The sequence below is a fragment of the Fukomys damarensis genome, unplaced genomic scaffold (genome assembly GCF_012274545.1).
Source record: "Fukomys damarensis isolate Sample0158 unplaced genomic scaffold, DMR_v1.0_HiC HiC_scaffold_17, whole genome shotgun sequence".
NCBI lineage: Eukaryota > Metazoa > Chordata > Mammalia > Rodentia > Bathyergidae > Fukomys > Fukomys damarensis.
In genome coordinates this window covers 79,800,358-79,818,738 of record NW_022900929.1, presented here as the reverse complement: position 1 = coordinate 79,818,738, position 18,381 = coordinate 79,800,358, and the positions used below count along the sequence as shown (strand labels likewise).

The window sequence follows — 18,381 nt, the reverse complement described above, 5'->3', positions numbered from 1 at the left end:
GGGGGAGGTGGCCCGGCTGACCCAGCAGGCAAAGGTAGCTCTCGGTGACCCACCGGGGACGGCAGTCCAGTCCCAGGGGCAGGGTGGGCCGTGGGAGCCCAGGTCGGAGCCCGGCCCTGAGAGTCGTCAGCACCTGTGTTCTGTGTGCTAGCCAGCTTCCCACTTCCCCGACGCTGCACTTACGCAGGTAGTTAGAGGTGAGTGTAAGCGGGGCGGACCCTCACCGTGCCGTCGTGACAGGAGTCTGTAAACCCTGCAACAAAGACATCACTTTGTCGTCAGAATCTCTGGATTAAACTGCTGGCAGGAAATCATCCATGGCACAGCTTGGAAAATGTGCTTAAAAATGGAATATTGCATGTTTCAAAACTTCTGAGAGAGTAGATTTCAGGGGTTCCCACCACACATAGGCAAGCGCACACTCACATGAAAGAGTGAGTATTACCCAGGATGTAGCTCAGTGGCACCGCGCCTGCCTCACAAGCCCAGGGTCCTGAGTTCAATCCCCTGGTACCAAAAAAGAAAAAAGAAGAAGAAAAAGTATTTTATCTGAAGGAATGGATGTGTTAATTAGCCTGGTTTAATATTCCACACTGTATTCATAAATCATAACATTACTTCCTGCTCCATAAATATATACAACTATACTTTGTCAATTTATACTAAAAATTTAAAAGCTAAAAGGAAAAAACATATAAGGGAATTTTTAATGGCTTAATCATACACAAAAGTACTGGTTGTCATCTACATTTATTATAAAAATAGAGAACTGTTCCAAGGAAATTTAATAAATTCTCTTGTTTAAATATTTTACATTTTATTAATACCTATAAAATCCCTTCAGAAAAATAAACTTTAGAAAGTAAATAAATAGGGGCCGGGGATTTAGCTCAGCATTTCGGTGGCCTGCCTTGCAAGCGCAAGGACCCGAGTTCAATCCCCGAATAAATAGGGCGGGGATTTAGCTCAGCATTTCGGTGTCCTGCCTTGCAAGCGCAAGGACCCGAGTTCAATCCCCGGTACCAAAAGAAAGTAAATAAATAAAGCAGTGACCCATGCCTGGATAGTCACAGCTTATACTTTTTTCCCTCCCCAAAACCGAACCCCACGCGTCCCTCGGTTCTCATGTGCTGAGCCCTCCTTGTCAAGTTGGGAAGCCTGGGGCTTCCAGCGAGTATGGGAAGCGCGTGCACCCACGGCCAGAGTGTAAGACCCTCCGCCCTCCATGGCTTCACAGTCAGTCTGGTGGCTCCGGGATTCCCCAGCACAGCCGCCCATCTTCTCTAGGGCCTGGTCCCTGTTGGCTGAAAGCATGGGACTGGACCCGGAGGGGCCCTGCACCTGGACCCCGGCAGCCAGAGGCCCAGTCTGTCGGAGCTGTCAGGTCTCCAGTGGCCCTTGGCGGAGACACCAGCAGGTGTCACTCTTGGGTGGCCACATCTCGGGCTCAGGCTCTACTGTGGTGTGGAAAGAGGTTTGCTTTTGAAAGAAAATAACCAGTTTGTTTTCGAGTTCTTTATGTTATAATCAGCCAAAAAAAATGTAAATACAGATAGAACTCGGGACATTTTCTAGAAAATTTCAAAGGGGAGCAGGGTTTTCGGACAGTGTGGCACCCCCCGAAATTTGGCATGCAGCCCTGAATGTGCCACCTAATTACTGCTCGGCGGTGTGGGGAGGGTGCACTGCCTGGGCCCCACAGGGACACCGTTCCCTCGTCCAACACCAAACACGACCGCTGTGTCTTCTCCCGGTGCGGCTCTGCCGGTGACCTAGACCATCTCCGAGTTTGAGAAGGAGATCGAGCTGCTGCAGACGCAGAAGATAGACGTGGAGAAGCTGGTGCAGTCGCAGAAGCGGGAAATGAGAGGTAACGGGACAGTGGCACCAGCGCCGGGGGGACTGGACGCATCCCTGTGTGCGTGGCTTCGAGGAGGCCCTCGGTGCCGGCGGGAACCGGGCCGGCCGGCTGCTGGTCTGGACAGCCAGTGGCCGGGATGGGCAGACACTAAGTTCCTGGCTGGAGACCATGAGACTGCAAGCCCGGGCCGGAGAGGCCACGGGGAGAGGGATCACACATGGAAACTCAGACAGCCCTGCCTTTTCTTCCAGAAAAGATGTCGGAAGTCACCAGACAGCTTCTCGAGAGCTACGACATCGAAGACGTGAGGAGCAGGTGATCGCCTTCGGGTCATCAGACGCTGAAAGGCCGGCGGAAGCAGCGGCAAGACGAGTCCTCCCCCGCTGTCTTCCAGGCTGTCTGAGGAGGACCTGGGGCACCTGAATGAGGACGGCGAGCTCTGGTTTGCTTACGAGGGACTCAAGAAGGCGACGCGGTGAGAGGCCCCTCGGGGACTCGCTTTTCAGAGATGAGGGCTGCGGGACAGGGAGACGTTCACCGGACCCAGACTGACCCAGCGACTACATTCTCGCAGTAGGATGAGCCGAGGGCTGCTGACACTACTATGCAAATTAAGTAATTAGGGTTTTTTCCCCAGTGCTGAAGGAACCCAGAGCCTTGGCACTCAGCTGTGTCCCCACCCTTTAAATGTTTGTTGTTTTGTTTTGTTTTTTTTCATTAAGTCACTAGGTTGCCCGGGCTGAGCATGAACTTGTGCTTCTCCTGCCTCAGTCTCAGCACCGGGATGAACTGCCTAATAGTAAAACCCACACATAACCGCAGAGTAAAGACGGAGCCGTCACATAAGACAGGTGTCTCCGTACAGTGAAGCGTTTGTGGCGATCCCTTCAATTCATAAACTTCTGTCTACAGCGGTTTTCAGTTCCTGCAAGACCGAGTGAGGGTGCACCGCTCCCACGTGTCCCTCGCCTCCTCACAGTGCCCACGGTTCACGTCAGGGTGGGCGCAGGGCCGCCCCTCCTGCGGGCCTAGGCCGGGGATAAGGACACACATGTCTCCAGCCGTGCACAGCACGTCCTAAACCGCAGGAGGGAAACTCATTCAACGGTGGCCAGCGGCCGTGCCCACACTGGCTGCCTCTCCCGGGAGCCCGGCTGCGTGGCTTATTTCTCGGCCTCCCTGCAGAGTCCTGGAGAGCCACTTCCAGACCCAGAAGGACACCTACGAGACGGAGATCGAGGCTCTGAACGCCAAGGTGGTGCACCTCAGCCGGGAGGTCCACCACCTGCAGAAGCTGTTCCGCGAGGAGAGTGACGTGCACGACAGCGTGCAGCGTGAGCTCGCCAGGCTGACCTCCGAGAACGTGGTGAGGCGCCTGGGCCCTGGGCTGGGCTCCGCTCTGTTCCCGGGTGGTGAAACACTGGATTGAGATCACTTTGGAGCTGTACTGGGATCGGAACCCAGCACCTTCTTTCATCCCCACCCCTTTTTACTTTCTATTTGGGATAGGGTGTGAGTCACTAAGTTGTCCAGGCTGGGCTCAAACTTGCCATCCTCCTGCTTCAGCCTCCCAGAGGGCTGGTAAATTCCTTTTTCTGGAAGTGAAATAATGGGGTCAGAAAATAAAACTACAGCATGGCCCAGCTGGAGAGCACTCTGGCCCAAGAGTGCATCTGACTCGGCTCCAGTCCTGGGCGTGTGTGCCTGGGCACTCAGACCTGGATTTAAGTCTAGTCCTGATCCCTTGGAAAGAGACCCAGACATTAAGGCACAGCATAGCTCTTGCGAAGCAAGGGTTTCAGACCCGTGCTACTCAGACTCAGACTCGTCCTGGGCAAGGACAAGCCCCCAGGACAGCAGGACGGTGGCTTCGACCTGAGTGGGTGCAGGGGACAGGCTCAAGGTATCTATCACAGATGGAAAGGTTAGGGATGTGGATCGCCCGGCCACCCCCAACCCAGCCACAGAGCAGTGCCCGGCTGGGACCAGAGGCAGCCACGCCTGGAGGGAGCGGGACGTGTGACTCCAGGCCTTGCCCTCCCCAAGCGGCCGAGTGGTCATGGGCACCGAGCCTCAGGAGCGTGCTGGGATTTCTTGAGACAGCTGCGTGGGTCTTGAGGCTAGAAAAGCAAAGAAAAGGAACAAGAAACCATGGTGCCAGCCGCTCCCAACCCGCGAGCCCTGGCATGGCTCTGTCCTGCGGGTGGGGCGAGACAGAGTGGCTGGCTTCCGAGATCGGAACGCTCCCAGAGAGCATTTAATGTTCTGACATCGGTACTTCTTCTCCAAAGATGATCCCAGACTTTAAACAGCAAATTTCAGAGCTGGAGAAACAGAAACAAGATCTTGAAATCCGCCTACAAGAGCAGACAGAGAAGGTGAAAGGTAAGGGACGCCAGAGTTCTTCCCCAAGAACGGACTTAGAGCTGCGCCCGCAGAGCCTGGCCACCCTGCAACCTGAATCAGGGAAGCCTCACCGTGGTCCTGACTCCCTTCTCGCTGCAGGGAAGCCAGAAGAGCTGTGGAACCTGCCACGTCGCAAGGAGGAGGAGGAAGGGATGCCCAGAAAGTGAGTGTGACCATGTGGGTCGGCCCAGGTGTCCCTGGCCCTCGAGTGGCAGCACTCGTGTGACGGTCACTCTGGCAGGGATGTCTCCTCTGCCTTCCACAGGGCACTGGACGCCCAGAGTGAAAGAGGCACCAAAGTGGAAGAGAGGCTGGTGGGCTCCATCCAAGGACTGCAGGAGTCTGGGGGGCGGCAGGAGCCGTCAGAAACTGCTGCGGAAGCCCCCCGGCTCCCTTTGGAAAACAGGGTGAGAACTGTGAACGGGTCGGGGGCTGTCAGAGTGCTGGTGTTGCCCATAGGGGACACACCCTCCCAGGGCCCACAAGAGCAGCTGCGGAGCAAACGTCCTCCCAGTAGAGTGCCTTTTCCTCACCTCAGAAAGACCAGTGAATCAGGCAGGTGTGGTGATGCTCACCCTATCAACAGTTGGGAAGCTGAGGCAGGAGGATCACCACAAATTCAAGGCCAGCCTGGACTACATAGCAAGATCTTGTCTCAAAAGCCAAACACCCTCAGAATTCAGGAAGAACTGAAACGCTGTGTGCCTGTTACAGAAGCTATTTCTGGGTGTCTGTGACTCTGCCTGGTCTGAAGCCAGATCCAGCCCAGTGAAGCTGCCTCCTTCTCAGGAAGGAGAGCAGGGCCAGGGGTTGAGCTCAGTGGTTCTGCCGCCTGCCTTACAAATGCAAGGGCCCGAATTCGATGCCCAGTACAAAAAGAAAAAAAGAAAGGAGAGCAGAAGCAGGGCCTGCTCTCTGAGCAGCTTCTCTGGCTCCTGACTGTCAGGTGCCCTGTCCCCGTGCTCACAGTCCTAACTTCTCCGCGATGGGCATCACTGCACAGAAGAGGGCACCGGGTCTGTGTACCATGTCCGTACCGCAGGGCTCAGCACAAAGCCAGGAAGCACTGGAGTGCGGGTGAGCACTGAGGGCATCGTGCTGTGCCAAGAAGCCAACACAAAATGCCACCCTGTGTGCTTCCTTCTGTGTGCCGTGTCCAGAACAGGGGACAGAGGAAGTAAATGAGTGCCTCAACGAGTCGGAAGGGGGTGGGGCCCGAGGGACAGCGAAGGTTACAGCTCTGGCTGCACAGAAGCCCACCGAGTCGTGCACTTCCTGAGCGAGTCACAGGCTCAGTGGATCAGTGACGCTGTCGGGCGGAAGCAGATGGAGATGCTTCTGCGCTGACAGCCTTGCTCTGATGTCTGAAGGGTCTTGAGGAAGAGCTGGACATGAAGGACAGAGTGATTAAAAAGCTGCAAGACCAAGTGACGACCCTAACCAAGACCATTGAAAAAGGTGGGGAGATGAGATTCGTTTTCTTGGTCTTGTGAGCGTTTGGCCAAGGTTGTCGTGCGTGGCAGCCTGCGTTCCTCCGGAGGATGGGTTCTCGGGTCGGCCTGGATGGCGGGAGACGGGAGACTGGCTCCCTCGGGTCTGAGCAGCCGGGCGCGCTGGGGCCTTTGCAGGGGCGCCCTCTAGCGGATGCTTTGAACCTCTCCTTGGCGAGTGTCCCTCTTTAAACATCTTCTAGTTTTTACTTCTGATTAGTCCACGTTTGCAGTAATAATGATCCCATTCATCGGGGGACATCGGTAAGGTACATGGCACCCCTCGGTTCTGCGTTTCACCCCTTTCCTTCCTCTCCTTCCTTCCCTCCCTCCCTCTTTTGTTCCCCTTCCGTTTTGCAAAAACAAATCTCTCTCCGTTTCCTGTCATCTGTCTTCTATTTTGCTCTTTAATGTATTTAGTTTTTAGTTTCCCATATAAGAGAAACCGTGCAATATTTAAGCTTGTGCGCCTCATTTATTTCACTTAACACTACGGTCTCGGGTCGTCCACTTTCCTACGGAAGACTCCGGCTTTCTTCGCGGCAGAGCAGTGCTCCAGTGGGTATTAAATCCCACATCTGCCTTCTCTGCCCACCCGCTGGAGGGCACACAGGCCACTTCCAAGCGTAGCTACGATGAGTCGTGCTGCTGTACACATGCGTGTGCGCGGGTGGCTGGACGATGATGTCCCTGTCCCTTCAGGAAGATCCCTAGACGGGGAGTAGCTGGGTCGGATGGAACTTCTCCTGTCGGTTTCCTGAGGGATCTCCAGATGATTTCCGTAGCAGTTGTACCAGTCCATATTCCCACCAACAAATAAGAAAAGTTCCCCTTTCCCCCACAGCCTCGCCAGCATTTGTTAGTGTTTCATTTCTTGATGATGGCCAATCTCTCTAGACTAGGATGAAATCGCAGTGTTGTTTTAATTTGCATTTCTGCGATGGTCAGTGATGTTGAACATTTTTCCGTGCATTTACTGGCTGTTTGTACTGTTCATTTCAGTTGCTCGTTTTTAATTAGATCTTTTGTTGGGGGGCTCTAAATTTTTAGTTCTTTATATTTCCTCTGTCTGAGAAATAGCTGGCAAAAATGTTTTCCCATTTGTGTAGCTGTCTCTTCACTCTATTGGTTGTTTCCTTTGCTGTACAGAAGCTTTTCAGTCTGACATGGCACGATCCCATTTGTTGATTCCTGATATTATTTCTTATGTAACTGGGGGTTCCGTCCGGGAAGTCCTTGCCTACATCTATGTCTTCTAATTTTCCCTATTTTGCCTTCCAGCAGACTGTATTTGTTTTAACATTTAGATTTTAGATCCATTTTTATTTAGTTTAGTACACGGTGAGAGATACGGGTCTAGAGTCAGTCTGCTGCATGTGGACAGCCAGCTTTCCCAGCTTCTGCTGAAGAGGCTGCCTTTCCTCCAGCATACCTTTTTGGACTCTTTGTCAAAGATCAAATGATACTGGGCGTGGTGGCGCATGCCTGTAATCCCAGCACTCAGGAGGCTGAGGCAGGAGGATCGCTGTGAGTTCGAGACCAGCCTGGGCTACATAGTGACACCACAAGAAAAAATTATATGGGAACCCTGTCTAAAAAAAAAAAAAAAAAAAAAAAAAAAAAAAATCAAATGGCTGAATGTGCCTGGGATTGCTTCTGCTTCTTTGGTTCTGTTCCACTGATCCTCATGCCTGTTTTTGTGCCAGTGCCATGCTGTTTTTATCACTGTAGCTTTGAAGTATAACTTCAAATCTGAGATTGTGATGCCCCTGCTTTGCTCTTGACTTCCAGAATTTGTTTTGCTATTCTGAGTCTCTTCTAGTACTATTTAATTTTAGGATTGTTTTCTCTAGTTCTGTCAGCAGCACTATTGGCATTTTGATTGTGGTGGTGTTGAATGTATATGACAGTTTCGGAAGTGTGGCCATTTTGACTATGTTGGTTCTACCTATCCAGGGAAAGGGGATATCTCTCCATTTTCTGGTGTTCTCCTTGATCTCCTTTTTCAGAGTACTGTAGTTTTCAGTGTAGAAGTCTTTCACTCCCTCGGTTAGGTTAATTCATAAGTATTTAATTTTTCTTAATGCTATTGTGAATGGTATTGTTTCCCTAATTTACTTCCCAGTGAGTTCATTATTGGTGTACAGGAACACTATTGTTTTTTCTGCATTCATTTTGTATCCTGCTACACTACTGAATTTGGATAATTCTGGGAGTCTCTTGGTGGCATTTTTGGGCCTTCTGTGTAGTATCATGTCATCTTCAGATAATGATAGTTTGACTTTGTCCTTTCCAATACTGTCCCTTTTATTTCTTTCACTTACCTGACTGCACTGGCACATGTTTTGAGTACTATGTTGAACAGGATTGGTGATCATAGAATCCTTGTCTTGCTCCTGATTTTAGAGGGAAATCTTTCAGCCTTTCCCTATTTAATATGTTGGCATAAGGTTAGTCATAAGTGGATTTTTTCAGAGAGATATATACGGTCTTTCTATACCTATTTTCTTCAGAGTTTTATCATGAATGGTTGTTGGACTTTCTCAAAGGATTTTTCTGCACCTACTGAGATGATCCTGTGATTTCTGTCCTTGCTTCTGTTTATGTGATGTATTACACTTATTGATTTGCATATGTTGAACCATCCTTGCCTCCCTAAAATGAAGCCTGCTTGGTCATGATGCATGATCTTTTTGATGATTTGCTGCATACTGTTTGCCAGTATCTTATTGAGGATTTTTCATCTATGTTCATTCAAGAGGTTTTGGAATCAGGGTAATGCCTGCTTCCAGGAATGATTTTGAGAGTGCTGCTTCCTTTCCATGTCATTTGAAGAGTTTGAGGAGTGCTGGTGTTAGATCTTTCCTGAAGTTTTTGTAGAATCCAATGTTAATTCATCAGGTCCTGAACTTTTCTTAATTGGTAGGGGTTTTTTATTATTATTGCTTCAATTTAATTGCATGTTATTAGACCATTCAAGATTTTTATATGTTCCTGGTTCAGTTTTGATAATTCATTTACATCAAGGAATCTATTCATGTCTTCATTTATTGGTGTACAGGTTTTCAAAGTAGTTACTAATCTTGATTTCAGTGGTGTCCATTGTGATTTTGCCTTTTTAATTTCTATCTTCACTGATTTGGGTCTTTTAGTACCCTTTTTTGGTAAGACTGGCTAAGGGTTTATCTATTTTGTTTATTCTTTCAGAAGCAGCTCTTTGACTTGTTGGTTCTTTGTGGAGTTCTTTTGTCTCAGTTTCATTGATTTCTGCCCTGATCTTTATAATTTCCTTCCTTGTGTAGCTTTGAGTTTGGATTTCTTGTTTCTCTAGGCCCGTGAGGTGCATCATTTGGTTACTTACTTGGGCTCAGTCTGTTTTCCCATGTGTGCATTCGCAGCTGTAAACATGGCTTGAAGGGCTGTTTTCCTTGTCTCATAGTGCCCGCCCCTTTTTAAAAGTACAGCTGTGGTTGGGGATTTAGCTCAGTGGTTCCTCCCCCTGCCTCACAAGCCCAAGGTCCCAAGTTTGATCCCTGGTACCAAAAAAAAAAAAAACAAGGGCCGGGCATTTAGCTCAGTAGTTTGGTGGCCTGCCTCGCAAGAGCAAGGACCTGAGTTCAGTCCCCGGTACCAAAAAAAAACAAATCAAAACAAAAACAAAAAGTGCAACTGTCAAAATTTTTTACAATTAACGTACATGGGCTCAGAACTTCTTCTCTCTTAGGAGAAGGAAGAGGTCCCAAGCCCCGGGTGAGCCCGTGTCCAGAGTCCCTGTGCCCTGGGAAGGAAGCTGCTCCATCCCTGCTCCACAGTCCCTGAGCTTCGCCTGGCTTCTGCTCTCTTCCCACCACCTCTCCTTTGTTCTTCCTCCATTTTCCTCTCCCTCCCCGCTGTCCTTATTGAGGCTGCCTGTGACTGTTCCTTTCCCTGTGTTTATTTGTTTACACATAATCCTCTGTCCTTATGCATTCACCTCTTACCTCAAGTCTGACAAGCCCAAGCCAAGCAGCTCTTCCCCTTTCTCTAATAAATGATACATGTGCTGTGCCCTGGGGAGCGGAACAGGCCTGTCCTTCCTAGTCCTCTGTCCCCAGTGGTGAAGTGAATGCATCGCCCTCTGCACAGACTGAAAATCCACGCGTCCTCGCTGTCTCCCAGGTCACAGGCCCGATTGCCTTGGCTTTCTCTGGTCACCTCCGGCCTGGCCTGTCTGAATCAGCACTTGCAGCTTCCCTGCCTGGACCTGCCACCCACGAGGGGGTGACAAATTGGCCAACGCTTAGGGGCCTAGAGCAGGTGACACTTAGCGATGCCAGGGCCTGTCAAGCTGGGAGGCTGAGTTTCGGACTTCTGGCCTCCAGACCATTTCTGACCTCTGAACCCTAGCACAGGAAGACTAGAAACAGTGTTGCTTCCTCTGAAGGCAGAGCACATGCTGAGCATTTGGGAGGCCTAAATTCAGTCCCAAACACGGAAAAGGAAGCAAAACTGTGCTGTTTCCAGCTGCTATGTTGGTGGGGATTCCTCACAGTAGCCACAGGACAGGAGCCCAGCCATGGTCAGGACTAGGGCTTGGCTCTTTGCACACCCGCGTCCTGCGTCTCACTTCCTGCCCCAACTTGGGGACAGGTGACATCTTTCCTGTCCCCACTCTGCTGTGTGGAGACCTTCGGATGCCGGGGACCCTTTGAGACAGCACTGCCCCGGCAGCAGTGGCCGTCACCACGCGTCTCCAGGACAGAAGAGGCGCAGGGGACAGAGCTGAGTCCCCCAGAGGTGGGGCCCTGGCAGCCTGTGTGTGCTGACCCTGTCTGTCTGCAGCCCAGGACGCTCACACATCCTCAGGAGCCAAGGATTACCTGGGCATGCTGCAGTACCGCAGGGAGGACGAGGCCGCGCTCATCCAGAACCTCATCCTGGGTAGGGCCCAGACCCAGACATCTGCTCTCCTTCTATCTCCGAAGACTGAGCCAGTCAGTGCCCAGTCTCTGACTCTCCTCTGCCCCAACCGGAATCCTCACCCCAGGCATGGAATAGATCCTTGGCTTCTGCCCGCCCCGAGCCACTGGCAGCCCACGTAATGGCTGTGAGACCTGTCTCCTCCCACCAGTGCCCCAAACTGTCCTCCGTGGGAACTCCACCCCCATGTTCTTTCTGGAGCAGTCCCAGGCTCACATGGCAGATGCAGCTCCCGTCTTTGGGTCCCACAGAGGGGCTGAGTGACGTGGTGTTGGCTCCGTGCCCCTGACATCTGGGGACGTCCACTCCCAGTCTTTGTGGCAGGGCGTCCCCTCTGTGCCACCACGGGACATCCCATGGCACATGCTCAGGACAAGGGCCCAGAACCGGCCCTGCTAGGCTGTAGGTGTCCACCTTCAATCCTGCTTTCTGGTCCCGAGAGCTTTAGGTAGGGACCTGGGGTGCAGCCTTCTCTGTCTCCTGGGGACCAAGCCCTCTGCGGGCTCCCCCGCCCTCTCCCCGCTCTCGCTGGTGCCGGCTGTGGGGCCCTCGCTCGTCCCTGTCTCAGTGCAGCGTGGAGCTCGCAGGCCTCCCCAAGCCCTCGCTTCAAGACCTTTCTGCCCTGTCCTGGCTGTTCCCACCCAGGCCATCAGGCCCTCTGCAGCCTGGCGACCGTCCAGAGCGGTTTCTCAGGGCAGGGTGGTGAGGCCACCCCACCCCACAATCCTAGAGAGACTGGGGGCGTGGGACAGGGATCCTTTCTCAGATCAGAGGGGAGCTCTCAGCCCTGCACTGGGGAGCGGACAGAGCAAGTGCCGTGCAGATGGCCAGGGTCCCCGAAGTATCTGCCATGCAGGGTCCGAGCCCGGCCAGCCCACCCTGTGGCAGCTCTGGGGACAGAGCCCAGCAGCACCCGCCTGCCTCCCTGCAGACCTGAAGCCCCGCGGCGTGGTTGTGAACATGATGCCCGGGCTGCCGGCGCACCTGCTGCTCATGTGCGTGCGCTACGCAGATGCCCAGAACGACGCAGCCATGGTGCTCTCGCTCATGAACAGCGCCATCAGCGCCATCAAGCAGGTGGTGAAGGTAGGCGGCGCCCACACCAGCCGGGGTTGCAGCAGAAGGTGCTCCCCTGCCCTCGGGCGCCACACCCCTCCCCATGCCGGCCGAGGGTTAGGAGAGACCCAAGGCCGCAGACCCCAGAGCCTCCCGGGATCAGCCGGGCCACCGTCCCCGCCTCTGTACCCTCCGACACCGCGAAGGCTAAGAGTGCCTTCCATGTAGCGGATGGAGTGGGACCCCCTTCTTCTGCCCATCAAGAGCCCACAGTCTGCGCGGCCACCCAGCCCCGCGAAGACGCACTGTGTTCATAGGCAGTGACTTCACAGGCTGGGCCACGTAGGTGGGGGCTGCCTTCCCCCTCACCCCAAATACGCTCATGTTGCGGAGGTGGTGGGAGTGGCTCTGCCCCCGCAGTGAATGCCACAGGGACCCAGGTTCCTCCTGACCTGCTCAGTCCTCGTCGGAAGGACGGGACCCTAGATGGGTACAGCTGGCTCTGGGTGAGACGACCCTGCCGGGGCGTGGAGACCACCCACTTTGGGGAGCAGTCTCTTCCCAGGGTGAAGGAAAGGTGATGAGACGACAGTCGTGACCAAGAGCCGGCTAAGGGGAGGCTCAGGTCATCAGCAGGTGGGGGCTCACGGCTAACTTCCTTTCCAGCTGCAGTGTGGTCCTAAACCACTCTTGGTTTCCTGGGCTTTCCCTGTCAAGTGATAAAGAGGAAAATAATTGTGAAATAACTGTAAATAAGTATCAGTTGTTCTCTGATACTGGGGATGAACTCAGGGCCTTCACATGGAACTACATCCCAGCCCTTTTCACTTTTTGACCCAGGGTCTTGTTAAATTGCTAAGTTGCCCAGGCTGGGCTTGAACTCAGGTTCCTCCTGCCTCGGCCTCCCAGAGGGCTGGGATCACAGGCGTGCTGACCACGCCCAGCCCAGACCTAGATCCTTGCTGACAGCGACAGTAGCCCTGCAGGAGGAGCGCTCTGTGGCCCCGGTTCTCTGGGACCCTGGGCCGGCCAGCCACGCAGCAGCTGGGAGGGCGGTGATGGGGCCCATCCGACTGCACACTTCCTTCCCACAGTAGGCTGAGGCAGTGATAAAGCAGCTTCCTCTTTCTGGGGAGCAACTGTCCAGGTCCGGTTACATTAAGAGTCCAGTGTGCTGAGTTTTCTAACACACAGGGAGGGGATTGAACCTCAGATCGAGGCCCTTCCAGGCTCTCTCTCCAAAGGGAAGCACCGCCGACACAGGGACCTCTAAATGTTTTAGTCAGCGGAGACCAACCTCACTTTCAGCAAAATACATATTCCGGAGGCGTCAGTCCCGTTGTGAAGAGTAGAGAGGGAAGAACAAGAAAAGCAGATTAGAGAAGTCAGGGTATCGCCATTCTCCCGGCCCTCCAGAGCCAGTTTACTCGGGGACCCGTTCTTCATTCGGATGGAGCGGAGACAGCGCGGGCTTCCTGCAGCGTGCTGCAGTCACCCTGGGTGGCTCCCAGCGTGGCGACTTCCCTGGGTCAGGTTTCTGAAGCCAGGCAGGCTTGTGTGGTGCCCCGGCCCTGCCGCAGTATCTGCCCGTCCTGCCGCTCTGCAGTGCTGGCCGAGCGTCTGTGCACCAGCAGATGCCTGGCCCGTGACCCGTGTCCCCTGTCCCTGCCCACAGCCACTTGCCCTCGGATACACACCAGGACCCCTCGCTGGTCCAGCAGCACCGCTTTGGGTTTCTCCTAAACCGATGGGATCCTAAGCAGTGGCCCCTGGAACACTCCTCGCCCATTTTCTGGCCTCAGTTTCCCTCTCAAATCCAGATTGCTACGCCCTGCTTTCCTGCTTGTCCTCCTCCCGCCACCCCCACAGGCTGCTCTCCCAGCAGCCTCTCGTCTCTCCACCCCATCCTTTCAGGGTCGCCTCCTCCTCCCCTCACCAGGTCCTCACCCCTGTCAGGTCCCCCACCACCTCTCTGTCCCTGAGCTTGGGTCAGTGGGGCCCACGGCCACTGTCCCCCTGCTGCACTAGCTGGGTTGCCTGCCCTCCCCTGTAGGGCACGAGCCGATCAAGGAGACCCATGCCCTTCCACGTCCCTGCAGAGCTCTTGTCACAGCAGCACGTGTTTGGGGCATAAGTGCGAGACAGAAAACGACTTCGGGTCAGGGACCACCAGCGCAGAGGCGAGGTCAGACGCGTCTCTCCTCGCCTGTGTTCAGACACCGACACTTCTTGTGCTTTCAGGAACACCTGGAAGACTTTGAGATGCTGTCCTTTTGGCTCTCCAATACCTGCCATTTCCTCAACTGCCTGAAGCAATACAGTGGAGAAGAGGTAGGGATGGGACACGGGGCTCAGGACGGGACAGCAGCTCCAGGGACGCTTCTGTTCCCAAAAGTGGCTTCCCCAGCCCCAGGATGCTGGGGCCAAGTGACCTGTAGACTCTGGCATCCAGCACAGGCAGAGACTTCTGGAAGCTCGGGCCTCAGCAGGGCCAGGCCGCTCCCTCCGCTCTGAAGCATGGGGAAGTCTGATGACCTGCCCTTCCCTTTTGCAGGACTCTGACCTCTGCCCCTGATACAGCAGGCTCGCTTTCCGGGACCCCTCGGGGTTCTGTAACCTGTAAGCAGACTTCTTTGCATCCAGCTTCACTTCCGGGAGCTGGGAAGGGCTCGTTGTCTCTAGGAGTTCATGGAACTCCGTGACAGAGTTGCCTGTAGGGTCTCCCTGGCTCTCTCCTCCCACGGCGTCGTTTATACCCACCAGCACCGTGTGAGGTTTCCAGGCCCTCGGACTGTGACCACTGGTTGGCATCGAGAGCCGTTTTATTCTTTCCTGATTGATGAATGTGAAATGATATTTGTTTACTTCAGGTGCTCTTACCTGATCACTAGTGAGGCCAAGCACTGGTTCAGGTGCTTACTGGTGGTGGGATTCCCTTTAATTTGCTAGCCACGTCCTCTCTGTTTTTCTTAGGGTGGAGTTTTTTCTTGTTGATTTGTAGGAGATCTGTATTATAACAGATAGACCATGGTTCCTCTTCTGTTTACTTTATGGAGTCCTTTGTCATAAACAGTTTCTGAATTTTGATATACTTAAATCCACCATTCCTGTTCTTCCATGATTTGTGTCTTGGAGACTCTTCCCTACCCTAAGACAATGACCATGTTCCCTTCGAAATTTTAATAGTTCAGACTCAGAGTTCACAATTATGGTTTTTTTGTTTGTTTGTTTGGGGGTGGGTTTTTTTTGTTGTTTTTTGTTTGTTTTGGTACTGGGGATCAAACTCAGGGCCTTGCACTTTCAAGGCAGGCAGCAGAACCACGGAGCTAAATCCCCAGACCCACAATTATGTTTTTATCTAGGATCTCATCTCTTCTTCTGTGTGGATAACCAGACCTCCCATAGGGAGAAAGTAAAGCCCAGAGCTGACCCTACCGGTACTTCTGTAAAACGGGAGAAATGAGCAAAGGACATGCAGTCTGGCACCAGAGGGCAGCAGAGAGCAGAGGAGGCCTCCCCTCGGCCCACCCTTTCACGCCCCTTTCTGTGTCCCTTCAGCCACAGGGAGAATGCCCTTTTCCGCATCCCAGTCACTGGTCCGTGACTGCTTTTGTTTCTAAACTTTCTGCTGTCCTTTCTAACCTCTGCCTGCCATCACTGTTTTTTTCTGCAGTGCTGAGGATTGAACCCAGGGCCTTGTGCACACAGAGCAAGCGTGCAGCCACACCCACATCCATCATGCCCTGTTCCTAATGATCTTTTCCTTTCAGCTCTTTGAATATGTTACACGCACTGCCTTCATCTTCTAGGGACCGCTGTCAACAGCACCCCAGACTACAGTACCACCTACATTCTTCCCACTTCCGAGCTGGAAGTCTGAGACCTGGGTGCAGTGTGCTTAGTTCTGGTGGGATTCTTCTTGGCTTGGAACAGCCACCTTCTCCCTGGGGCTTCTCTGGGCAGTCAGGGCTGAGAGTCCGGGACAGAGGAAGGAGAGAGCGAGAGCACTCTGTGCTACTGATGACTGAACCCAGGGACCTTCGTGCCGAGTTACTGAGTTGCCCAGGATGGGCTTGAACTCGCAGTCCTCCTGCCTCAGCCTCCCAGAGTGCTGGGATGACAGGAGGGAGCCACCATGCTGGGCATCTCTGGGATCTCCTTTTTTGAGGCCTGGGCCCTGCTACATGGTGTCATTGAACCCTAATTCTTCCTAGCAGTTCCTTCTCTAGGGTCAGCTGCGCTGTATTAGGGGGGCCAGGGCTCCAACGTGAATTTCAGCAGCAGGCACAACTCGCAGCCCACCACGTGCAGAATGTCAGATGGGGCTGGACCTTGCAGTTCAAGACGACTGCATCTCTTGTAGTAGTTGGTTTCCAGGTACTTTTCAGCTTTTTCTGTGCCCTTCTCTGTGTGTGGCCCTAGGCTCTGGACAAGGGTCTGAGGTCATGCAAGGAGTCAGGATTTTCTCTTACAGGAAATAAACTTCCAGAACTCATTTGAAACAAGTCAGATACTGAGTTTCAAGGTGCAAGAGTCACAACAGATGCTGACGGTAGCATCGGTCTGGGTATTGCTTTAACGTGCCCTGTGTGTGCAGTTTTCTAATGTGTGTGTGCTCCCACCTGCTTTCAGGAGTTCATGAAGCATAACAGCCCACGTCAGAATGCGAACTGCTTGAACAACTTTGACCTTTCCGAGTACAGACAGATTCTTAGCGATGTGGCCATACAGATATATCATCAGTTCATTGTCATCATGGAGAAAAACATCCAGCCCATAATCGGTAAGGAGGCACCCGATGGCCACAACTCCAGCGGCAACGCTGAGACGTTAGAACCGCCTCCCCTCTCCCCACACCCGCCGCCCTCGAGGGCGTCTGCAGAGCCCCGTCCTCCCTGTCCTGGGCCCGCAGTGCCTGGCATGCTGGAGTACGAGAGCTTGCAGGGCCTCTCGGGCCTCAAGCCCACCGGCTTCCGGAAGCGCTCCTCCAGCGTCGACGACACGGACACCTACACCATGAGCTCGGTCCTGCAGCAGCTGAGCTACTTCTACAGCACCATGTGCCAGAGCGGGCTGGACACCGAGCTGGTGCGGCAGGCGGTGAAGCAGCTCTTCTACCTCGTCGGGGCCGTGACCCTCAACAGCCTCTTCCTGCGCAAGGACATGTGCTCCTGCAGGAAGGGGATGCAGATCAGGTGAGGGCAGGCTCCTCGGTGACGGGGAGGCGGCGTGGCGACCATGCGGGCACACAGCTGGGTGTGCGGGGCCACACTCGGAGCCTGTGCAGGCGGCCCGTGTGCTGAGACCCATCCTGGCTAAGTCCGTCCCCGTCATTTCTCCCTGGGGAGCACTGCTGGGGGAGGCACCGGAAGCAGCGGGAAAGCCCAAGGGCCCTGCGCCGGCCCTCAGGGAGCTCAGACAGCTGAGTAAGAGTGGAAGGCGTGTGGTGGGCACAGAGAGGCGCTTCAAGAAGAGCGAGCGGCCATGGTAGACGGGCGGGGGGGAACGCCGGAGCCGTGCCGGAGGGACAGCAACGCGGCTGAGGGGACCCTCGAGGCTCCTTTCAGGGAGCAGGACCCCGGGAGAGAGGAAGTTCACACAGGAACAAGAAGGTCCGGATGCCAGGCAAAGGCGCTTCAAAGTCCACACGTCGTTCCTGCTTGGGGTACTGGGGACTGAACCCAGGCCTTCACACTGAGCAGTATCCTCGTCTCTTTTTTATTTTGAGACGGGGTCTCGACTGAAATGGCAAAGTCTCCATCTTAATTAAATTGGCTTGCCGCCAGTCTGGCAGGACGGAAAGCACCCCAGGAGCGGCGGACGCAAAGTGAATAAAGCTTTACTTAAGGCCAGGGGGCCAGTCTGTGTTCGCACGCAGGAGACTGGCCCCATCCAGCGCTTGGCCAAGGCGAATGCACCTTTGGGAAGGGTGGAGTTAGTACTTCATTGACATTCTGGCAGAATGACAAAATTATTCTAGAGACAAAGACATTTCTGAGATGCGGAAGTTGGCTCGGACATGTTGAACAAAGAAAATTTCAAGTAGGGAATTTCTCATAGTAAGTCTAGCTTGAACTATGGAGCAAAATTTCCTTGCAAAATTCCCTTTCAGATAAGTCCCTAGGTTGCTCAGGCTACGTTTAAACTTGTGATCCTCCTGCCTCAGCCTCCCAGAGGTCTGGGATTACAGGCGTGCACCACCATCCCCAGCTAAAGCCCACAGTTTCAAGATGCTTGAGCCCTGTCTCTAATGAAGGAGATGGGTCCTGAGCTAGTTAGTGTTCAAATTAATGCTGACAAGAGATTAGGGATCTGGACCAGGGGTGGACCCTGAGCATTTGTGTGACACGTGCAGGAATTGGTACCTGTGTGTGACACGGGAATCCAGGCGGTGGGACCAGGGAAGGTGACAGAGACAGAGTCTGAAGCCAAGGCAGACATGGGAGGACCCATTGCGTTTGACACGGGAAGAACAGACGAGGGTGCCCATGACACGTGCCGCCGCAGTTGCCAGATGGGAGTGACCTTCCTCAGGTTCCGCCCACGCCCAGGAGCCACCTGAGGCAGGACAGCGGCCTGGGTAAACTGGAGCCACAGGCACCACCCAAC

The 18,381-nt window shown here is 53.7% G+C and overlaps 1 protein-coding gene across 1 annotated transcript in view; it reads left to right on the top strand.

Annotated features, from left to right (window-relative positions):
- The window catches only part of Myo5c (myosin VC), a 65,133-nt gene that overhangs the window by 37,979 nt on the left and 8,773 nt on the right, over positions 1–18,381 (top strand). Inside the window, exons 27-39 of the mRNA XM_033765329.1 lie at positions 1,777–1,870; positions 2,113–2,176; positions 2,256–2,336; positions 3,047–3,227; positions 4,153–4,246; positions 4,367–4,430; positions 4,533–4,674; positions 5,638–5,725; positions 10,579–10,677; positions 11,648–11,802; positions 14,014–14,103; positions 16,405–16,555; positions 16,685–16,967. Of these exons, the coding sequence (XP_033621220.1) occupies positions 1,777–1,870; positions 2,113–2,176; positions 2,256–2,336; positions 3,047–3,227; positions 4,153–4,246; positions 4,367–4,430; positions 4,533–4,674; positions 5,638–5,725; positions 10,579–10,677; positions 11,648–11,802; positions 14,014–14,103; positions 16,405–16,555; positions 16,685–16,967 (1,586 nt within the window). The remainder of the gene's footprint in view (positions 1–1,776; positions 1,871–2,112; positions 2,177–2,255; positions 2,337–3,046; positions 3,228–4,152; positions 4,247–4,366; positions 4,431–4,532; positions 4,675–5,637; positions 5,726–10,578; positions 10,678–11,647; positions 11,803–14,013; positions 14,104–16,404; positions 16,556–16,684; positions 16,968–18,381) is intronic.